This window comes from Otolemur garnettii, unplaced genomic scaffold, assembly GCF_000181295.1.
Source record: "Otolemur garnettii isolate 467f Iridium unplaced genomic scaffold, OtoGar3 scaffold00038, whole genome shotgun sequence".
NCBI classification, from domain to species: Eukaryota; Metazoa; Chordata; class Mammalia; order Primates; family Galagidae; genus Otolemur; species Otolemur garnettii.
In genome coordinates, this window is record NW_003852433.1 from 6,610,910 (window position 1) to 6,629,664 (window position 18,755).

Genomic DNA, 18,755 nt, shown 5'->3' on the forward strand with positions numbered 1-18,755 from the left:
CATCAGCAGTGTATGAGGGGTTCCAATTTCTCCACAGCCTCACCAGCACTTACACTATCTGATCTTTTCTTTCTTTTCCTTTAGTGTTTTTTATTTTTATATTTTTATTTTTTGAGACAGAGTCTGACTTTGTTGCCCTGGGTAGAGTGTGGTGGCATCATAGCTCATAGCAACCTTAACCTCTTGGGCTCAAGCAATCCTCTTGCCTCAGTTTCCCAAGTAGCTGGAACTACAGGCACCCGCCACAACACCCAGCTATTTTTAGAGACAGGGTCTCATTCTAGCTCAGGCTGGTCTCCAGTTCCTGAGCTCAAGCAGTCCACCTGCTTCAGCCTCCTAGAGTGCTAGGAGTACAGGTGTGAGCCACCACAACTGGCTATCTGATTTTTTTCAATATAGCCATCCTGGTGGGTGTGAAGTGCTGTCTCAGTGTGCTTCTCCCCTCAAGCTTTATTGAGGTATAATTCACAAATAAAAATTAAATATACTTAAGGTGTACAAAGTTGATGATTTGATGTATGTGGTAGTTGCCAGGGGGTAGGGGGTAGGGAATGGGGAGATATTGAATATATGATTACCACAATCATGCTGAAGCCAATTCACATATCTATCACCTTGTGTGTTACTTTTTGCATATATGTGGTAAGGACACTTAAGATCTACTCTCTTAGCATATTTCAGTGATCCAATACAGTAGTCCCCAACCATTTGGCACCAGGGACTGGGTTCATGGAAGATAGTTTTTCCACAGACTGGGGGTGGGAGGGATGGTTTGGATATGAGTCTGCAAGCAATTGATTTATTATGGTCTCTGCAGTCAAACCTTTCTGCTAAGGGTAATCTCTATCTGCAGCCGCTCCCCAGCACTAGCATCAGTGCCTCAACTCCACGTCAGATCATCAGGCATTAGATTCCTATAAGGAGCTCACAACCTAGGTCCCTCACATGCACAGTGCTATGAGAATCTAATGCCACTGCTGGTCTGGCAGGAGCAGAGGTCAGGTAGTGAGTGACGTGAGTGTTGGGCAGCAGCTGTAAATACCGTTGAGCTTCATTTGCTTACTTGCCACTTACTTCCTGCTGTGTAGCCTGGTTCTTAACAGGCCATGGACTGGTACTGGTCTATGGCCCAGGGTTAATAATACAGTATTATTAACTATAGTCACTATGCTGTGCATTAGATCTTTGGAACTTATTCATTTTATAAGGTTTATACCTTTTTTTTTTTTTTTTTGAGACAGAGCCTCAAGCTATTGTCCTGGGTAGAGTGCTGTGGCATCACAGCTCACAGCAACCTCCAACTCCTGGGCTCAAGTGAGTCTCCTGCCTCCGCCTCCCAAGTAGCTGGTACTACAGGCACCTGCCACAACACCCAGCTAATTTTTTGGTTGCAGCCGTCATTGTTGTTTGGCGGGCCCGGGCTAGATTTGAACCTGCCACCTTAGGTGTATGTGGCTGGCGCCTTAGCCACTTGAGCCACAGGCGCCGAGCCAGGTTTATACCTTTAACCAATCTCTTTCCATTCCCATTCTCCAGCCCCTGGCAACCAATTCTCTGCTATGGTACATATAGTATTTGTTGTTTTCTCCCTGGCTTATTTCACTTAGCATTTAATGTCCTCTAGGTTCATCCATGAAATCACAAATGGCAATATTTACTTCTTTTTTAGATCTGAATAATATTCCACTATGTGTGTGTATACACACACACCACATTTCTTTATCCATTCGTCTGTCTATGGACATTAGGTTGTTTCCATATCATGGCAAATGGGAATCATGCTTTAATGAACAGAATGCACATTGTGGTGCAAGATATTTCTTTGGGATCCTGATTTCCTGTGGATATATACCCAGAAGTGGAATTGCTAGATCACATGCTAGTTCTAGTTTTAACTTTTTGAGGAACTTCTGTATTGTTTTCCATAATGACTGCACCAATTTACATCCCACCAACAGGGTACAAGAGTTGTCTTTTCTCCACACTCTCACCAAGACTTGTTACGTCATCTTTTTGATAATAGTCATCCTAACAGATGTGAAATAATAGTTCATTGTAGTTTTGATTTGCATTGCTTTGATAAGTGGTGATGCTGAGCACCTTTTCCTATCTCTGTTGACCAAACATATGCTTTTTTTGAATAAATGTCTGTTCAGGTCCTTTGTACATTTTTAAATTGTATTGTTTATTGCTGTTGCTTTATATGAGTTCCTTATATGTTTTGGATATTAACCCCTTATCAGATATATGGTTTGTAAATTTTTTTTTGTATTCCATAGGTTGTCTTTTCATTTTGTTGATTTTTTTCTTTTGCAGTATAATTGTGATTTTGATTGGCATTTGCCCTGATGACTAATGTGTTGAATGGTTCTTTTAAAATAAACTTCATACATTATAATTCCTTAATATGTCTTACATATTTTTTAATCTATAAGTTGACTATTCATCTCTCATTTTTTTTGCATTTTGTTTATGTTTTGATGCTAGTATAAATGAAATTTAAAGGTTTTTGTTTTCCAGTTTGCTGCTGTATATAGAAGATTGTCTGTCAGTGTTGTATCTTGAGGTCTTACAGAAATTAATTTATTCTAGTTTTGTTGTAGGTACTTTGAAATTTTTTATGTATGTAAACAATCATGTTGCTTGTGAATGGAAATAGTTTTAGTTCTTTCTTTCCAATCTTTATGCTTATTTTTTCTTTGTCTTATTATCTGGACTAAGACCTCTGGTATAAAGTTAAATAGGAGTGGTGATAGCAGACATCCTTGCCTTGTTTCAGATCATCTGAAGCAAGTATTTGGTGTTTCATAATTAAGTCATACCAAGGGAGTTCCCTTCTTTTACTAGTTTGATGAGAATTTTTGATGTAATAGTGATTGAACTTTGTCATGCTTTTTCTGAATTTTGAGGGATGATTATATTTTATTCTGTTATCGTGGTGAATTATAGTGATTAATTTTTCTAATGTTAAACCAGCCTTGCATTTCTGGGATAAACCCCACCCTTACTTGATTGTGATGTATTATTCTTTTTATATATTACTAGATTTGATTTGCTAGTATTTCCTAAAGCTGGGCCATGCTTTCCAACCCCTGGGCCATGGACCAGTAGTGGTCTGTGGCCTGTTAGGAACCAGGCGCACGGCAGGAGGTGAGCAGCAAGCAAGTGAGTGAAGCCTCATCTGTCTTTACAGCTGCTCCCTATCACTTGCAAAGCCACCTGAACTGCACCTCCTGTCAGATCAGCAACAGCAGTAGATTCTCATAGGAGTGAGAACCCCGCTGTAAAGTGCACATGGGAGGGATCTAGGTTGTGAGCTCCTAACGAGAATTTAATGCCCCCATTCCCAGCCCCACCCCAAGTCTATGGAAAAATTGTCCCTGGTGCCAAAAATGTTGGAGACCACTATCCTAAAGGATATTAGTGTCTGTGTTTATGAGAAATATTGGTCTTAGAGTTTTTTTTCTCCTATAATGTTTTTGTTAGGTTTTGTTATAAGATTTATGTTAGCCTCATAAAATAAGTAGATGTTCTCTCCTCTGTTTCCTGAAAGGTTTTGTTTAATATTCGTATTATTTCTTTCTTAAATGTTGGGATTTGCTTCTTTCTTTAATTCTATTTTGATGAAGTTTTAAACACTTTGCCATTGGCAATAAGCACATGTATTATGATATGTTGACTCTTACTGTCATGGATAAAATGTCCCTCTTCATCTCTGATAAGACTTTTTGATTTGAAATGTGTTTGAATGATTCATTTTCATCTAACTAGTGTTTCTTTGGTATATCTCTATCTGTTCTTTTATGTTCAACCTATCTTTATATTTAAAATGTAGCTTTTGTAGACAGCATGTAATTGGGTCTTGCTTTTTTATCCAGCTTAACAATCTGCCTTTTAATTGGAATGTTTAGTCCATTTACATTTAATGTAAGTATGTATATGATTGGATTTAGGTCTGCCATGTTATCATTTGTTTTCTATTTGCCTTACATACTTTTAATTCCTCTGTTCTTCCTTTCCTGGCTTCTTTAGGGTTAATCCAGTAATTTTTAGCATTTCATTATAATACTTTAGCCTTTTAGCTGTACTTTTAAGCTCTGTGTGTGTGTTTAAATCATACAGTTTTACCTTATTGCAGTCTGTTTAGAATTAATATTATAATCTTTCATGTAAAATGCTGGAATATTGCAAAAATATAGCTCCATTTCCCTGTCCTTTGTGCTGTTTCATATAGAGTATATTTAGATACACTATAAACCCCACAGTACTGCGGCAATAGTTTGGCTTTAAATACTTCTGTGCGTTTCAAAGAAAGTAAGAGAAAAAATACGTTGCTTTACCATTTTTGGTGTTCTTCAGTGTTTCCTGCACATCCAAGTCCATTGGATGTTTTTCCTCAACAGCCTAAAAATATCCCTTTAACATTTCTTGTAGGTCTGCTGGGGGCAGATACATTTAGATGTTATTTATATGAAAATGTTTTTCTTTTGCATTTGTTTTTGAATAACATTTCTGTTGGATATAGAGTTTGGGTTGACAGTGTTAGTTATTTTGCTTTGATTTATTTTAAATTTGTTGCTTTAAAGACATTGTTCTGTTGTCTTCTGGCTTTCATTGTTCAAAGTCAGTACCTTTCATGTCATTCTTCTATATGTAAAAGTGTCATTTTATTTCTGCTTACAAGATTTTCTCTTTATTTTTGTCCATGTTGTCAATAAATAGGGTTCCCTTAGTATTTACTCTGCTTGGGGTTTGCTGAGTTTCTTCAATCTTTACTCATACATTTATATTTTTCACCAAATTGGAAAATTTGGGGTCATTATTTTGTTACACGAGATTTCGTGCCCTTTTTCTCCTTGGTAGTCTGCTTGATATCATCCCACATGTCACTAAGGTCTTATTCGATCTTTTTCCTCTGTGTTCTTCAAGTTAAATTATTTATATTGACCTGTCTTCAAGTTCACTGACTCTTTTATCCATCCTCAGTCTCTGCCAGTCCATCAAATATTTCATTTTAGTTATTTTTTTCAGTTGTAGAATTTCTATTTCCTTTTTTTAAATTATTTTCATTTCTCCTGCTGAGATTCTCCATTGTCCATTCACTATAACTATGTACAGGATGTCCCCAAAGTCACCATACATAGGGAAAAATGGGAAATTGTAGCTAAATGTACCCTTATTTACAAATTATTTATTATAAAATTTTATAAAATATTTACATATATTCTCTACACATTGGCGACTGCTATCTACACGCGCAGAGTCTTCTCTCTCACTTGTGCAGGACACATTCCAAGATGCCTGTTTTCCTGTGGGTGGCGACTGAGGGAATAGCCACCCACAGAGGGAATTTCCCTCTGTGTCCTTGACTGTATGTATAATACATAGAGGAGGTCCTTGTGTGCTAACAGCCAGGTTCTCTTTTTTTGACTTCACCATGGGTCACATTTTCCTCTTGGTATTGTATGTGTAGTAAATTTTATATACTCATCATTGTAGTAGAGACTTTGGATTCTCTATGTTTCACTGAAGAAAAATGAACTTTGTTCTGGCAGGCATTTAACCTGGCTGCTCACGTTCCAAAATGTCTACCCTACATTGAGCAGCAAAATCTCTGCTTAGTTTTTTTAACTTCTAGCTGCTGCGTTTTGCCTGGCCTTCTGGAGTCTTTCCAGAGCATGTGTGGTTCAGTGGCTGGAATTGAACTGAGTTCATACAGAAATTTTGGGGCTGGTTGTCTTTGTGGCTCCCTTGTTTCTGCATTTTTGCCTAGTCTTTAGCAGCTCTGAACTTTGTCTTCTGACAACTCAATTCTGTAGGAATATTGCTTTTTGCCACCCAGCACTAAAAAGACTGGGCAAAAACCCCACAAACATTCAAATCTCACTCATGGAGTAATTGGAGCTACCTGATTTTGGTAGCTCTCCAGTCATTCAGAAAGTTTTGTTTTGGTCCAGATTTTACAGTTTTCTCAAGGAGAAGTGAGCCCAGCCCAGCTACTGGAAGACTCCTCCAAAAGCAGGAGCTCTTACTCTGTCTTATCATCTGCTTTTCTGCAGTTAATAATATAACGTGAACATTTTTCTACATAATCATACATTCTTCAACTATCTTATTTTTAATGTAGTATTGCATTCTGTGGGCATACTACAGTTTATTTGATAATTTCCTACCAGTTTCAACTGTAGTCATGTGCCACTCACAACATGGACTTTGGAGACAGTAGTGGTCCTGTAAGATTATAATCCCATGCTTTTACTGTACCTTTTCTATGTTTAGGTAAGTTGAGATACACAAATACTAACCAGTATGTTATAGTTGCTGACAGTGTTCAGTACAGTTACAAACTAGACAAATGGTGATGTTGTCACCTAATAACAACTTTCTGAGAACATATTCCCGTTGTTAAGCTACGCATGACTGCATTCTCATTTTTGCTCTTGTAAATAATATTGATGAATATTCTTATAGTTATATCCATGGTTATTTCCTTAGGATAAAGTCACAAAATTGCTGGGTCAGGTATGTAATCTTATAGTTTTTCCAAGGTATCCTTTAGTGTTAGTATACCTCTCATGTTTAGAAGGTTGTTTTTAATAGCACTTGTTTCTAACTAAGAACGTTATATTAATGTTGGACATCTCAATGTGAAACTGTCTCATATTCATATATCTTTCAGTCTTTAAAGTTTGGAATCTAACCTGGGTCCTTTCTGAATTTTCTACAATTTTTGTTTTAGAGTCCTGTTCGATTTGATACTTTTGATAGCCTTTCACTTAGTATTCCAGCTGCCACATGGGTATGTACTGATCTATGGTTTACTTTGGGTCTCTTTTGGAGATTTTTCAACCTGAAAGGGCTTTGAGGCATTTATATTCAGACACGCAGTTAGTTGAAACTTATCTTTAACGTGTTGTACCGCAGCCTGATTATGGAAGAGAGGAAGGTGGATGGCTTTTCTCTTACTACAGAAATTTTGGCTTTTTGAATGCATACAACACATATCTCCTCACACCTTCTTGATTTCAAAGATATTTAAAACAGTGTGAAGTCCATATTTTCTGCTGTGTTACAACCTCATACTTTTGAATTTGTCAGTAGTATCTGCTTAGAGTGGCTTGAGCCCCACATTTGTTCAGGAAATATCTAGTTCTGTCTGTGAAATTTTATTGCCAGTATATACCAAATTAAAGCTCTGGGATTCACACTGCCGTCTGTTAATAGTTTCATTGTAACTCTCCTTTGAATTGTAATGGTTTTCTTCTCATGCTGTAGGGTCATCCGTTAACCCTGGACCACTGCCTTCACCACTTTATATCCTCAGAATCAGTGCGAGATGTCGTATGTGACAACTGTACAAAGGTAGGCATTGAGCTCCCAGTGTCCTCTCCCACCTGGCCTCTTGCCTGTAAAGCGCCTCTCACACCGCTGGCCCTGAGCTCTTCTGACTGTACCCAGGAGATCTTTTCAGGCACAGCCATTTCTATTGAACTTCATTTGGAAATTGGCAGCCCATGGACCAAGTCTCTTTCCCAGATGAGTTGTGTTTCCTCCCCAGAGCATTTGAAGAAAAAATCTGAATGTCATACTTTAAGAATGAGATCTGCCCTTTTCAATCCCATTTATTTCATACCTTTTTACTCATGCTACCTGCCTGACTACCCTAAGTAATCAAATTTCACCCTCTAAATTAAAAGGAATTGTATGTAATAGAATTTTTGAAGACAGAACAAAATAGATCACATGCAAGTGTCAGACTTTCAGTGTTGATTCTTCATTTTCTCTTCCCTTCACTGTTACTGCTAAGTAATGATTAAGAGGAATCAAGAAAATAACTCGGCTTGGCGCCTGTGGCTCAAGCGGCTAAGGCGCCAGCCACATACACCCAACGTGGCGGGTTCGAATCCCCAGCCCGGGCCCACCAAAACAACAATGACGGCTGCAACCAAAAAATGGCCAGGCATTGTGGCGGGCGCCTGTGGTCCCAGCTACTTGGGAGGCTGAGGCAGGAGACTCGCTTGAGCCCAGGAGTTGGAGGTTGCTGTGAGCGTGATGCCATGGCACCCTACCCAGGGGGGATAGCTTGAGGATCTGTCTCAAAAAAAAAAAAAAAAGAAAGAAAAGAAAATAACTCACAAATAATTGGGCAGCTGAGTTCATTTCAGCAGGTAGCAGTTAAGTATGAATTAAAGGCAGCTATAACATCAGCCTCATCTGCATCTCTCCATGGGTGACCATGGGTGGAGAACTGTTGTTTCTTTTATTTCAGATTGAAGCAAAGGGAACTTTGAATGGGGAAAAGGTGGAACACCAGAGGACCACTTTTGTTAAACAGTTAAAACTAGGCAAGGTGAGCCCATGCTACACACTGTGTTGGCTTTGCTTTTAAGGACTCCACATGCCTGCTCCTGAGACAACACTTCTTTCTGGTTTTTCTCCCACCTGTAGATCCCACAGTGTCTGTGCATCCACCTGCAGCGGCTGAGCTGGTCCAGCCACGGCACACCCCTGAAGCGCCATGAGCACGTGCAATTTAATGAATTCCTGATAATGGACATCTACAAGTACCACCTCCTTGGACATAAACCCAACCAGCACAACCCTAAACTGAAGGAGAACCCAGGGCCTGTCTTGGAACCACAGGATGGGCCAGCACCACCCAAACCAGGTGGGTGCTGATGCATCAGGAATTCTCAGCACAGAGAAAAGCAATTTGGCAACACCACTTTCTGGGTCCCTTATGCCATGAGTGCCAGGCTTGTACAGTGGTTTGCTTAAATTCTTGAGAACAACAGGATTGCAGGTAGACGAGGGAAGATTTCTTAAAAGAAGGTAAAATTACATTGAAATGAGATGTATAGTTTTAAAAACTTTTTTTTTTTCGAGACAGAGCCTCAAGCTGTCCCCCTGGGTAAAGTGCTGTGGCATCCCAGCTCACAACAACCTCCAACTCCTGGGCTCAAGCGAGTCTCCTGCCTCTGCCTCCTAAGTAGCTGGGACCACAGGCACCTGCCACAACGCCTGGCTATATATATATATATTTTTTTTTGCAGCCATCGTTGTTGTTTGGCGGGCCCAGGCTGGATTTGAACCCACCACCTTAGTGTATGTGGCTGGCGCCTTAGCCACTTGAGCCACAGGCACTGAGCCTAAAAACTTTATTACAGATGAAAAAGTGTAGGGAGAGAACTAAACATTGCAGTCTTGCTTTTCCAGTGAACTTCTTTCTTTTTTTCCTTTTTTTCTCTTTCAATGCAGTCATCTCACTTATACAGGAAATGAGGGGAGGCCATGTCCTGGCGAAAAAAATCACAGCATCTTATTTGGGTTGCTATGGCTTCTTTACTGAATTATTTATCTAATTCCATTACTGTCATCATCTGAGGTGAATCATTGAATTGGGTCCCAGTTAAGGCAGGCAGCTGTCATTACCCCCAGTCTTACTGATGAGGAAACTGAGGTTCCACATGGGTAAATGATTGGTTAGGCCAAGGGCAAACAGCATGTAGAAGAAATGGCACTAGAATGTAGTGTTGGGGCAGGGTTTAGAGGTATCTTATGTGACACGCTGAGATACAGAGTTCTACTTAAGGAAAACCCACTCACTATAAGTGTTTACTGCCTACATGCTGCCCCCAGTTAAGTCAGGATTGTCTTCCTGTACCCCTATACATTCCTGACTTACTATCCTATACCCCTTTTGTTCTTTCTGTGACCACAGTTGCATGGCCTAGCAAGACATGGATTTGGGGAGACTGTGTTTGGCTCTTTCTCACCAGGTCATCAGATTAACGTTGGGAACAGCAAGGTAGGGAGCAGGCTTAGTCCTTGGCCCTTGTTTTAAAACAAGGACATCTCCCAATTATTTGGAAAGCTGAGGCAGGAGGATCACTTGAGCCCAGGGGTTCAAGACCAGACAAGGCAACATAGCGAGACCCCCATCTCATTAAAGACAAAACAAAACAGGAGTGGTGCCTGTGGCTCAAAGGAGTAGGGCACCAGCCCCATATGCCAGAGATGGTGGGTTCAAACCCAGCCCTGGCCAAAAAAAAAAAAAAGACAAAACAAAGACCTCTTTACCCTACCTTTTTCCTCTTCTGGACTGGGATACAGGTCCACTATAGTTTAGACCCACTGGTTAAATGTCAGCAGTGAACTACTTGCTACATAAAGGCCCCTAAATATGACATTTGAAAGGAGAAGACATGTAAATATCACCTTAATTATTTTATCTACATCCATAAACATTTTTTAAATGTTGTTATGTGTTGGTATACCTTTGAGGATCACAGAATTAAAGAAAAGAGAATGTTGTGAGGCTTTTTTGAGACAGAGTCTTACTCTATGTCACCCTGGGTAGAGTGCAGGGGCCTCATCATAGCTCATAGCAATCTCAAACTCCTAGGCTCTAGTAATCCTCCTGCCTCAGCCTTCTGAATAGCTGGGACTACAGGCACACACCACAATGCTAGGCTAATTTTTCTATTTTTATTTCCTATTTTTAGTAGAGATGGGATCTCATTCTTGCTCATCAGGCTGGTCTCAAACTCCTGAGCTCAAGCGATCCTCTTGCCTCAGTCTCCTGGAGTGCTAGGATGACAGACAGGCATGAGCCACTGCACCCAGCCAGAAAAGCAAATGTTTAGATCAGTGATTCTCAACACAGAACAGTTTTGTCTCCCGAGGGACAGAACTGGGAGATGTCTTCTGACATTTTTGGTTGTCAAAACTATGAGACAAGGTACAGCTGGCATCTCATGGCTAAGGGCCAGGGATGCTGCTAACTATTCTGTAAAATATAGCAAATCCCCCTACCACAAAGAAGATGATCCAGCTCAAAACATTGTTAATAACGCCAAGGTTGAGAAAGCCTGCTCCCTTAGGTTAGGTAGGTCAAAAGCCAGTAAGTTAGTTAGTGCTTAACTTTGATACATGTTCCCAAACAGGGGTGAGAATCTCAAAGACTCACAAAGTTGTCAAGAGCAGCGATAGACATGAAGCTAGATACACTTTTCCTATTTGAGGTTATGGCAGCCAGGGACAAAAAGGTAGGCAACATTACAAATCAGTACCACACAAAAGGAAAGTGTGTTTGTTCTTTGCTTTATATGGGGAGTTAATTTCCAAGGTAATAAAAACCATGTTTCATTAACCCAAAGCCATTGCTAATTCTTCTTGACTCTGATCCTTTTCTCTTACAGTTCCAAATCATCCAGGGGCCCCCAAAACACAAATTTTTATGAATGGCGCCTGCTCCCCATCTTTATTGCCACCCCTGCCTGCCTCAGTGCCCTTCCCTCTCCCGGTTGTTCCTGACTACAGGTGAGCGCTTTTCCCAAGCATGTTCTGCGTTCATTGCAGGCTGTGGCTTCTCTTAGTTTCTAAAATTAGCTTCTCATAGAAATGAATTAACAGAAATTTAGAGATGAATTTTTTCTTTAATTTTGAGGTAGAATTTCACTTTGCACATTCTCATTTATTTTTATCCAAAATGGAACTCATTTTAAAAATAAGAATTATAAAAACACATAAAAAATATATATGTGTATATACAAGTACATATACATGTATAAATAAAGTATAAAGAAGAAAATTTAAAATGACTTGGGATACCACTTTAATAACTAAATCTTTAGAGTCATCTACTCTCTGAAGTTATGTGTGTGTACACACATACACACAATATGCATGTACACATGTACTCATGTGATACAAACATCCATACAGGATGCACAGAGACTCGTAGAACAGACCTTTGCTGTGCCAGTGAATGTAGAACTGTATTATGATTGTATGATATTCTGTTGTATGCATGTACTGTTCTGTCAATCCCTTATCATTTTAACCCCTAAGATCTTTTTTGTTTTTAGCCTGTAAGTCCATTTTTGTTGTATCTGTAAACCACTGGCATTTGTTCCCACTATTCAGCTCATCTACATACCTCTTCCGGCTGATGGCAGTTGTTGTCCACCATGGTGACATGCACTCTGGACACTTTGTCACTTACCGACGATCCCCGCCTTCAGCTAAGAACCCTCTCTCAACCAGCAACCAGTGGCTATGGGTCTCTGACGACACTGTCCGCAAGGCCAGCTTGCAGGAGGTCCTGTCCTCTAGCGCCTATTTGCTATTCTACGAGCGAGTCCTTTCCAGGATGCACCAGAGTCAGGAGTACAAGTCTGAAGAATGACTGCCCAGCCCCTGAGCTAGAGCCAATGGCACTGTCCAAACTTCCCAGGAAAAAAACAAAACCATGCTGCGTGTGTGCACAAGCAGCCCCAGTAGAGCCCTCTACCCTCCAGTGTGTTCTAAGAGCAGGCTTCACTCAGGAGCCAGTGGCCCCGACTCATACCAAATCAGCCTCCCTGAATAGCTCTGCTGGCATGCACTGGAAGGTGCCATCATGTTAGGAAAGCATTTGCTATGTCCAAAGTGTCTTTACTCATCAGTTATAGGTAATTACAAGAAACCAGATTCCAGAAGCCACTTTTTCACATTGTAATATGTCAGGTGTTCTCAGAGGGGAATTACCTTTGTCTAATCCTCTGACATTTCAGCATAGATCTTTTACTTATAATAAGCAGGTCCATAAAAATTGTTGACAAAAATTAGTGAAATTATTAAAGGCAACAATTTAGAAGAAAAAGTGCCTTTCACTTTTGATTGCTTTGGTAGCACATACACTCTGAAATGGCCCTTCCAAGTTACTCAAAGGGTAGCAAAGGGACAGTTAAAAGATGCCTAAAGAACGCCTCTTTCCCCTTTTTTGTATGCCTTTTCTAATCTTTGGATTCTTTCTATGTCATAAAGACTCATCTGCCAGTTCTACCCCGAGGAAATTGTTTTCACTACTGTGTCAGCTGTAAGTGAAATGCTTGTTGCTTTTATCTTTTATAATGGACTAAAAGATGCAATGATAGAATACCATAAACTGTGTGACTAGCTGGAATGAGCAGTATCCATGCACCACCTATGATTCCTCTGCTCTGTAGAAAACTCTTTATTATACAGGGATCCACTGTGGATTGTTATTGTTAATATCATCTGTCTATTACCCATGCAGAGCTCCTAAGCTTTGTGAGTAGGAGCTTGGGGCTGTATAAAACTCAATCCCTGCCTTGAGTTGAAAGCTGGTTTAGAAAAGGAGGGTACTGCAATCTCTCTGGACCTGTTTCCTCATTTGTAAAGTGAAGGGTAGATTCCATGACCTCCAGTATCCAGCCCTTTTCCCCAAAAGAAGAAAGCAGCTTCTGACTTTAAAACACATAACTATAGCTGACATCTAGTATTGTCATTTTATTATAGGTCCATATTCTAAATTTATTCGTTTTCAGTAGCCTAATACAGAAAGAGTATATTGAGCATTCTCTTCCCTCATGAATACAGCCCAGGGCAGAAGGAATTTTGATGACACAGTCGTTACCTGTTTTAGCTAGATTTTTAATTTAAAAAAAGGATACCAAATCCAAACTGACTCTTCAGAAATAAGATTTGGAATTAGATCTTTCCAAAGGGTCACCTGAGGTAAGGCTAAGAAACTACTTCCTCCGCGGGGAGTGGAGGACGCTTCCTGACCATGCCTTGGTCATCAGCTCAGAGTGCAAAGAGCCCAGGTGATCATCATTCTGTCTGGCTCAGGCTGCATCCTGAGGCCTCTGTAACTCTCTCCCAACAGAACATACTGTGAAGGTTCTCCCAACCATGGGTATCGGGGTGGAAGGAGCAGCTTGAACCATCTCATCCAATCATCCCCGACCCACTCAGGCCTTGGCTTTGATGCTAAAATGAACACGTTTTACTGGAGTCTGGTTGAAAATGCCCAATTGTGTGACCTTAAAAATGGATTGCAAAGTTGTAGCTTTGAATAATTGCTGTTCTGCCACTGCCTACTCTATGAAATCTGCCATTAAAGAGATGCAAGAAAGGGAACAAGCCTTTGATCATGTGGTTGTGAACAGATCTTTGGCCAGAGGCCAGGGTTTGAGCCAAGGTAGTGAATGTGAACAGTATCTGTGCAAAGTCTCTTAACCTGACTTCTTAAAGCTGACTTCCTCATTTTGTAAATTATTAGGCACTAAGAAATCTGATTTCTAGTTTTAAATTATTTAAAAAGTAGCTTCTTTTTGGAAAATCTAAGTTAAACTAGTGGTTTATGCCATAATAACTGCTAATTTATGTATTTGCAAAAGGTACTTTTGTATCTGCTATGTATTATAGCAATAAAATAATCATTTTGTTAGGAAAAAAATCAACTGGTATTCTTTCTTAATTTACTGATTTGATACAAATATCCTTGTTCTGAATTCTGCATTGTTATATAACCAGCCCTATGCTCAGTTAAACCTTTTCTGTGTTCCCTATTGGTAAAGGAAACGCCAGCTCCCTCATAGAAAGGGAAAGAAAACTGAAGTATTAACTGTTAAAAATGTTTTTATTTCTTAGTAGGCAGAATTTTACGAAAAGTCAAATTGACCCGTGGAGCCAGGATTTTCTTTCTGATGGGAAGACTGTGATACCAGTGAGTGTTGGTTGGGTGGTTCATCATAAGTAAACTTCCATGGGCCAGCTGGAGCCTGACCACCTCCACCCTCCTGGAGGAGTGTTTCCCTCGAGAATCCTTATGCCGGAAGAAGAAGTCTCTGCAGGCACCAAAGGAGACAGAGGCAATGGGGCTCCCAGGGGCCAGTTCCCTTTCATCATCTCGGTGCTCCCCTATGTGGTCACAGCCATCTTTGTACCTGCCAGGAGAAAGCAAGCACAGTTCATAAAAACAACTCTCTCCTGAAACTTTCCAATGCAGCAGACCCCTTGCTTTGTTTTGAGACAGATTCTCACTCAGTAGAGTGCCATGATTTCAGCCGAGCTCACAGCAACCTCAAACTCCTGGGCTCAAGCAATCCCCTTGCCTCAATGTCCTAAGTAGTTGGGACTTGAGGTGCACACCACAGTGCCTAGCCAGTTTTTAGAGTGGGGTCTCACTCTTGCTCAGGCTGGTCTTGAATTCCTGAGCTCAGGTGATTGACCCGCCTTGACCTCCCAGAATGCTAGGATTATGAGTGTGAGCCACTGTTTCCTGCTTAGACCCCATGTTTTCTGACAGTGTGAACCAGTGCTGTGTTGACCACTGTCCCTGCTGTGTTTCTGCAAGGGCAATCCTTAGCTGCCTCTGTAGATGAGTTGGCCCTGAAGCATCTTCACTGTTACCTAGTACTATTTGTTCATGTGCTTTAAAACTGAAGACACCAAAAGCCCAAATCTTGACTTACAGCATTTCCCTGGTTCACACACGACCACATAGACTGATTTCTCCCTACGCTTAGTCCGTATTCCTTGTGCATTCTGGCCCTTGCTGTCTCATACCCTTTTTTCCCTCTTCACTGCTTTCTGGCCATAGTGGCAGGATGTCTGCTCCTCAGACACTCCAAGCTCCCTCTGGTCTTCTTCCAGGTGTCTGTGGCTCATGCCCTCCATTTAGTTATCAGCTCAGATGTCCCTGCCTTAGAGGCCCTAACCATTTCATCTAAAGTGACCTTCCTCTATGCCCAGGTTTCTTGACCAAGGTGATTCTGCAACCATGGGACAGACACGGGGAGGGGTGGAGATGCTCCTGGCAGCTAGTTGGTAGAGGCCAGGTAGAGCTCAGGGTAGAGGTTGAGCACCCTGCAATGCCCAGGGGAGTCCCCACAACAAGGTATGATTTGGCTCAAAACATCAGTAATGCTGCCACTGAGCAACTCTGCCTTAAACCCCAAACCCTTCTCAGCCATTCTCCTTCAAATCAGCCTACTTAAATTTGCTTCAGGACAGTTGATCACTGTTTGAAATGATTTTTTTCAACTATTTATTTAGGAGTTAATCACCTCTCACTTTCTGCTGCAGAGGAAGCTCCAAGAAGACTGACTTTGCTGGTATTACCCCATTACTATACCGCACTAAAGACTGATTTGTTGTACAAATGAACAAAATACGGTGGGATTCTAAACTCTTCCTTTTGGAGGAAAGTAAAGATTTACAACATTTAGTCCTCTGAACAAGGTAGCGTATCACCTATTGATGAGCACAAAGTTGAAAGTTTGTCCAGTCACCCCAGAGACACGATCCCGGACGAGCTCTAGAACTGGGATCCACGGCTTCGGAGACAGTGTAAGGCCTGAAAACGTGTAGGTCAGCCCAGTGTCGCCATATGTTGCCTGCTTCCTTGGCACGCTGTGCCACTTCCCGAATACCTGGACCCTGGCCAGGGCACCTGTGCAGATGAAACACAGCAGGTCCATCCCTCTTGAGCCCCTCCCCCACAAACCCAGGCAGGTGAATGCCCAATATACTCCCTGGGTATTCAAAATTGAAAGGAAAGTAAAACAGGAATAACATCTCCTGTGTCATTCAATGTAACATAATGCTCTGCTGAGCAGCCCCTCAAAAACTGTGGCTTGCCCCAGATTTCTTTTGCAGATGTCATGGAACTGCTGACTGCCCCAAATTTTCAAGACCGGTGACTCTTGTCCTACACTTAAAGAGACACAGTCCTAAGCTCTTTTTTTGTTAAATATAACTCCATTGCCTTAACTACAATAAAAGCAGATTAGGAGGCTGAAACATGAGCCCCATGTAGTTTAGTTTACACAGTAGGGTAGTTTTGTCCACTGTGAGGACTAAGGGCCTGTGGGGCCTCATACAGGCCCCGCTAAAGAATGGGGTCTCCTTTCTGCACCTTCTGAAGTACTTCAGCAATCCCTGTCTTGTGTATTTGTCACAGGGTAGAGCAGCAGTTCTCAGTGTGGTCCCCCTGCCACCTATATTACCTGGAGGCTCCTTAGAAAATAAACTGTAGGGGTGGGGCCCAGCAGTCAAAATTTGACCAGAAGTCCTGCAGGTGACACTGAGAACTATTAAGTGTAGAGGAATTACCTGGTTACTTGCCATCTCTCCCACTAGACCAGTGGTTCTCAGCCCCTGGTTGCACATTAGAATCACCTGGAAGCTTTTTAAAAGCACTGATGCCCAATTCCTAGCTATTCTGATCAGTTGGTAGAACGCAGAATGTTGTTTTTAACTTTTCCAGGTGGTGCCAATAGGTAGCCAAGTGAAAATTCACTTTAGGCATCTATCATCACCCAGGGACCAGGCAAGCCTGTACTTTTTCAAGTTTGTATCTCAAACACCTAACAAGGGGCTTGACACAGAGATGCCCAGGGAACATTTGTTGACTCCATTAGTGAGCCCTCAGTAATCAATGGTTCAGATTTCTCCAAACATAGGTCATCAGTTTTATCAAACAAGCCTCCCTAGATACACAGTGTACTCTGCTTACCTGTAAAATATTCCACTTCTTTCTCCAACTCTCGGAAAATCTCATCCGCCTCGGCTTTGCCAAACAGGATGGTGTAACTGCAGTCCAGGCCCTCTGCCCGAATGTGCTGCCAGCTGGGGTCTTCCAGGTGGACCCCACTTCCAAGGGTCTGTCTTCTGGGCCTCTTTCTTGTGCTTTCGTCATTATCATCACCTCCAGACACAGCTGGTATTTCTCCCGTCCGTTTTTGCTCCTCTCCCTTCCACAAAAGGCCCCTTTGAGCCCCCCTCACCAGGAATCTGTCCATCTCCTTGTCTCACAGGAAAGAAATGGTCATCAGTGGCAAGGCAAAGAGATACCCAGGTTCTGTCCCCAGTGCAAAAATCTGTTCACCAAAGTAGTCCCACAGCAGCATTCCTAAACTGCCATTTCAAAGATTAAGTCCATATCCTAAAAAAGGAAGCAGAGGACGGTGAAGCTGGAGGGGCCCCAGGGGACAATCTAGTCCACTGTCTCCCACACCCGGATGGGCATCAGGATCAGCTGGCTAGCCTGCAAGAACCAAGATGCCTGCACTGCGCCCCACAATTTCTGAATTTTAAAAGAACTCTCTCCCGGGAATTTACATACCACAACCGAATTTAGAAATTACAGGCCAAGCCCTCATTTTACAGCTGGGGAAACTGACAGCCAGAGAGAAGTTTGACCAAAGTCACCCAGAAAAGCAAGCTCCCTATCTTTTACCTACCCGGTTAAAAGGGAGAGATAGATAAATGACCGCTCCGCCCCCTCCGGTATTAAAACAAATATGTACAGTGATACTCAAATGTAAACGATTCAGTACTTACATGCAAACCAGTTAAATAAGGTCAAACACAATTTTGACAATAACTTGTAACACGTGCGTGGGGTGACGGTGGCAAGGTTCTCTTCAGAATCTCAGCCTGCAGCGGCGCAGCTCCGAATCCAGCAAACACCCTGCCCTAGGGGCGAGAAAAACGCTCAGCCGCACGTCTGCTTCCGCGTGGGTTTCCGCCGCACGTCGGGAAGCGCAGGGGAGTCTGCAAAACAGGTCGCCCGGCGGCCGCCGACGCCGCCTGCTGGCTGCTCCAAGCGTCGGGAGCATTGCCCTGTGCCTGTATAATGTTGGTCCTGCTGTCAAGGATCATCTATGGTTTGAGAACCATTGTTTGGTGTCACTTCTCCCTTGGGGCTATCTTGGTGTCGGGACAGGGAGTTGGGGACCGCATACTGTCGCTGGCGATAACACGAGTTCCTCAGTCAGATCGCATGGCTTCTGTTTCTGTCTCCTCCACGGTAGCTGTGTGAGCTCTCACAGGTCACATAACCTCTCTGGGCTTAAATTGCCCATCTGGAAAGCGGGGACTACAACACCCATGTCATGAGAGTGCCGTGAAGATTAAATGACAGCATGTGCCAGAAGTTCCACTGTGCTCCAAATGTT

At 41.9% G+C, this 18,755-nt stretch overlaps 2 protein-coding genes across 5 annotated transcripts in view; one reads left to right on the forward strand and one right to left on the reverse strand.

Annotated features, from left to right (window-relative positions):
* Window positions 1-14,136, forward strand: part of USP30 (ubiquitin specific peptidase 30) — a 33,912-nt gene extending 19,776 nt beyond the window's left edge. For 2 of the 3 annotated variants that reach the window (XM_023513286.1, XM_023513288.1), the window contains exons 8-13: window positions 6,740-6,799; window positions 7,276-7,362; window positions 8,270-8,350; window positions 8,449-8,668; window positions 11,202-11,322; window positions 11,929-14,136. In XM_023513286.1, the coding sequence (XP_023369054.1) occupies window positions 6,740-6,799; window positions 7,276-7,362; window positions 8,270-8,350; window positions 8,449-8,668; window positions 11,202-11,322; window positions 11,929-12,190 (831 nt within the window). In that variant the 3' untranslated portion in view covers window positions 12,191-14,136. The remainder of the gene's footprint in view (window positions 1-6,739; window positions 6,800-7,275; window positions 7,363-8,269; window positions 8,351-8,448; window positions 8,669-11,201; window positions 11,323-11,928) is intronic. The other variant, XM_003789887.2, reaches the window with a different exon arrangement.
* A 276-nt stretch (window positions 14,137-14,412) lies between these two features.
* ALKBH2 (alkB homolog 2, alpha-ketoglutarate dependent dioxygenase) lies at window positions 14,413-18,307 on the reverse strand. 2 transcript variants are annotated; one of them, XM_012805218.2, is made up of 4 exons: window positions 18,139-18,307; window positions 17,312-17,740; window positions 16,048-16,150; window positions 14,413-14,738 (listed from the first exon to the last, which is right to left on the reverse strand). In XM_012805218.2, exons 2-4 carry the CDS (start codon window positions 17,595-17,597, stop codon window positions 14,432-14,434), a joined length of 696 nt encoding a protein of 231 aa, XP_012660672.1. In that variant the 5' UTR covers window positions 17,598-17,740; window positions 18,139-18,307; the 3' UTR covers window positions 14,413-14,431. The 2 variants fall into 2 exon arrangements, with proteins under 2 accessions (XP_012660672.1, XP_003789936.1); XM_003789888.3 differs by having other exon boundaries at window positions 16,048-16,246; window positions 18,139-18,306.
* Between the last annotated feature and the right edge of the window lie 448 nt (window positions 18,308-18,755).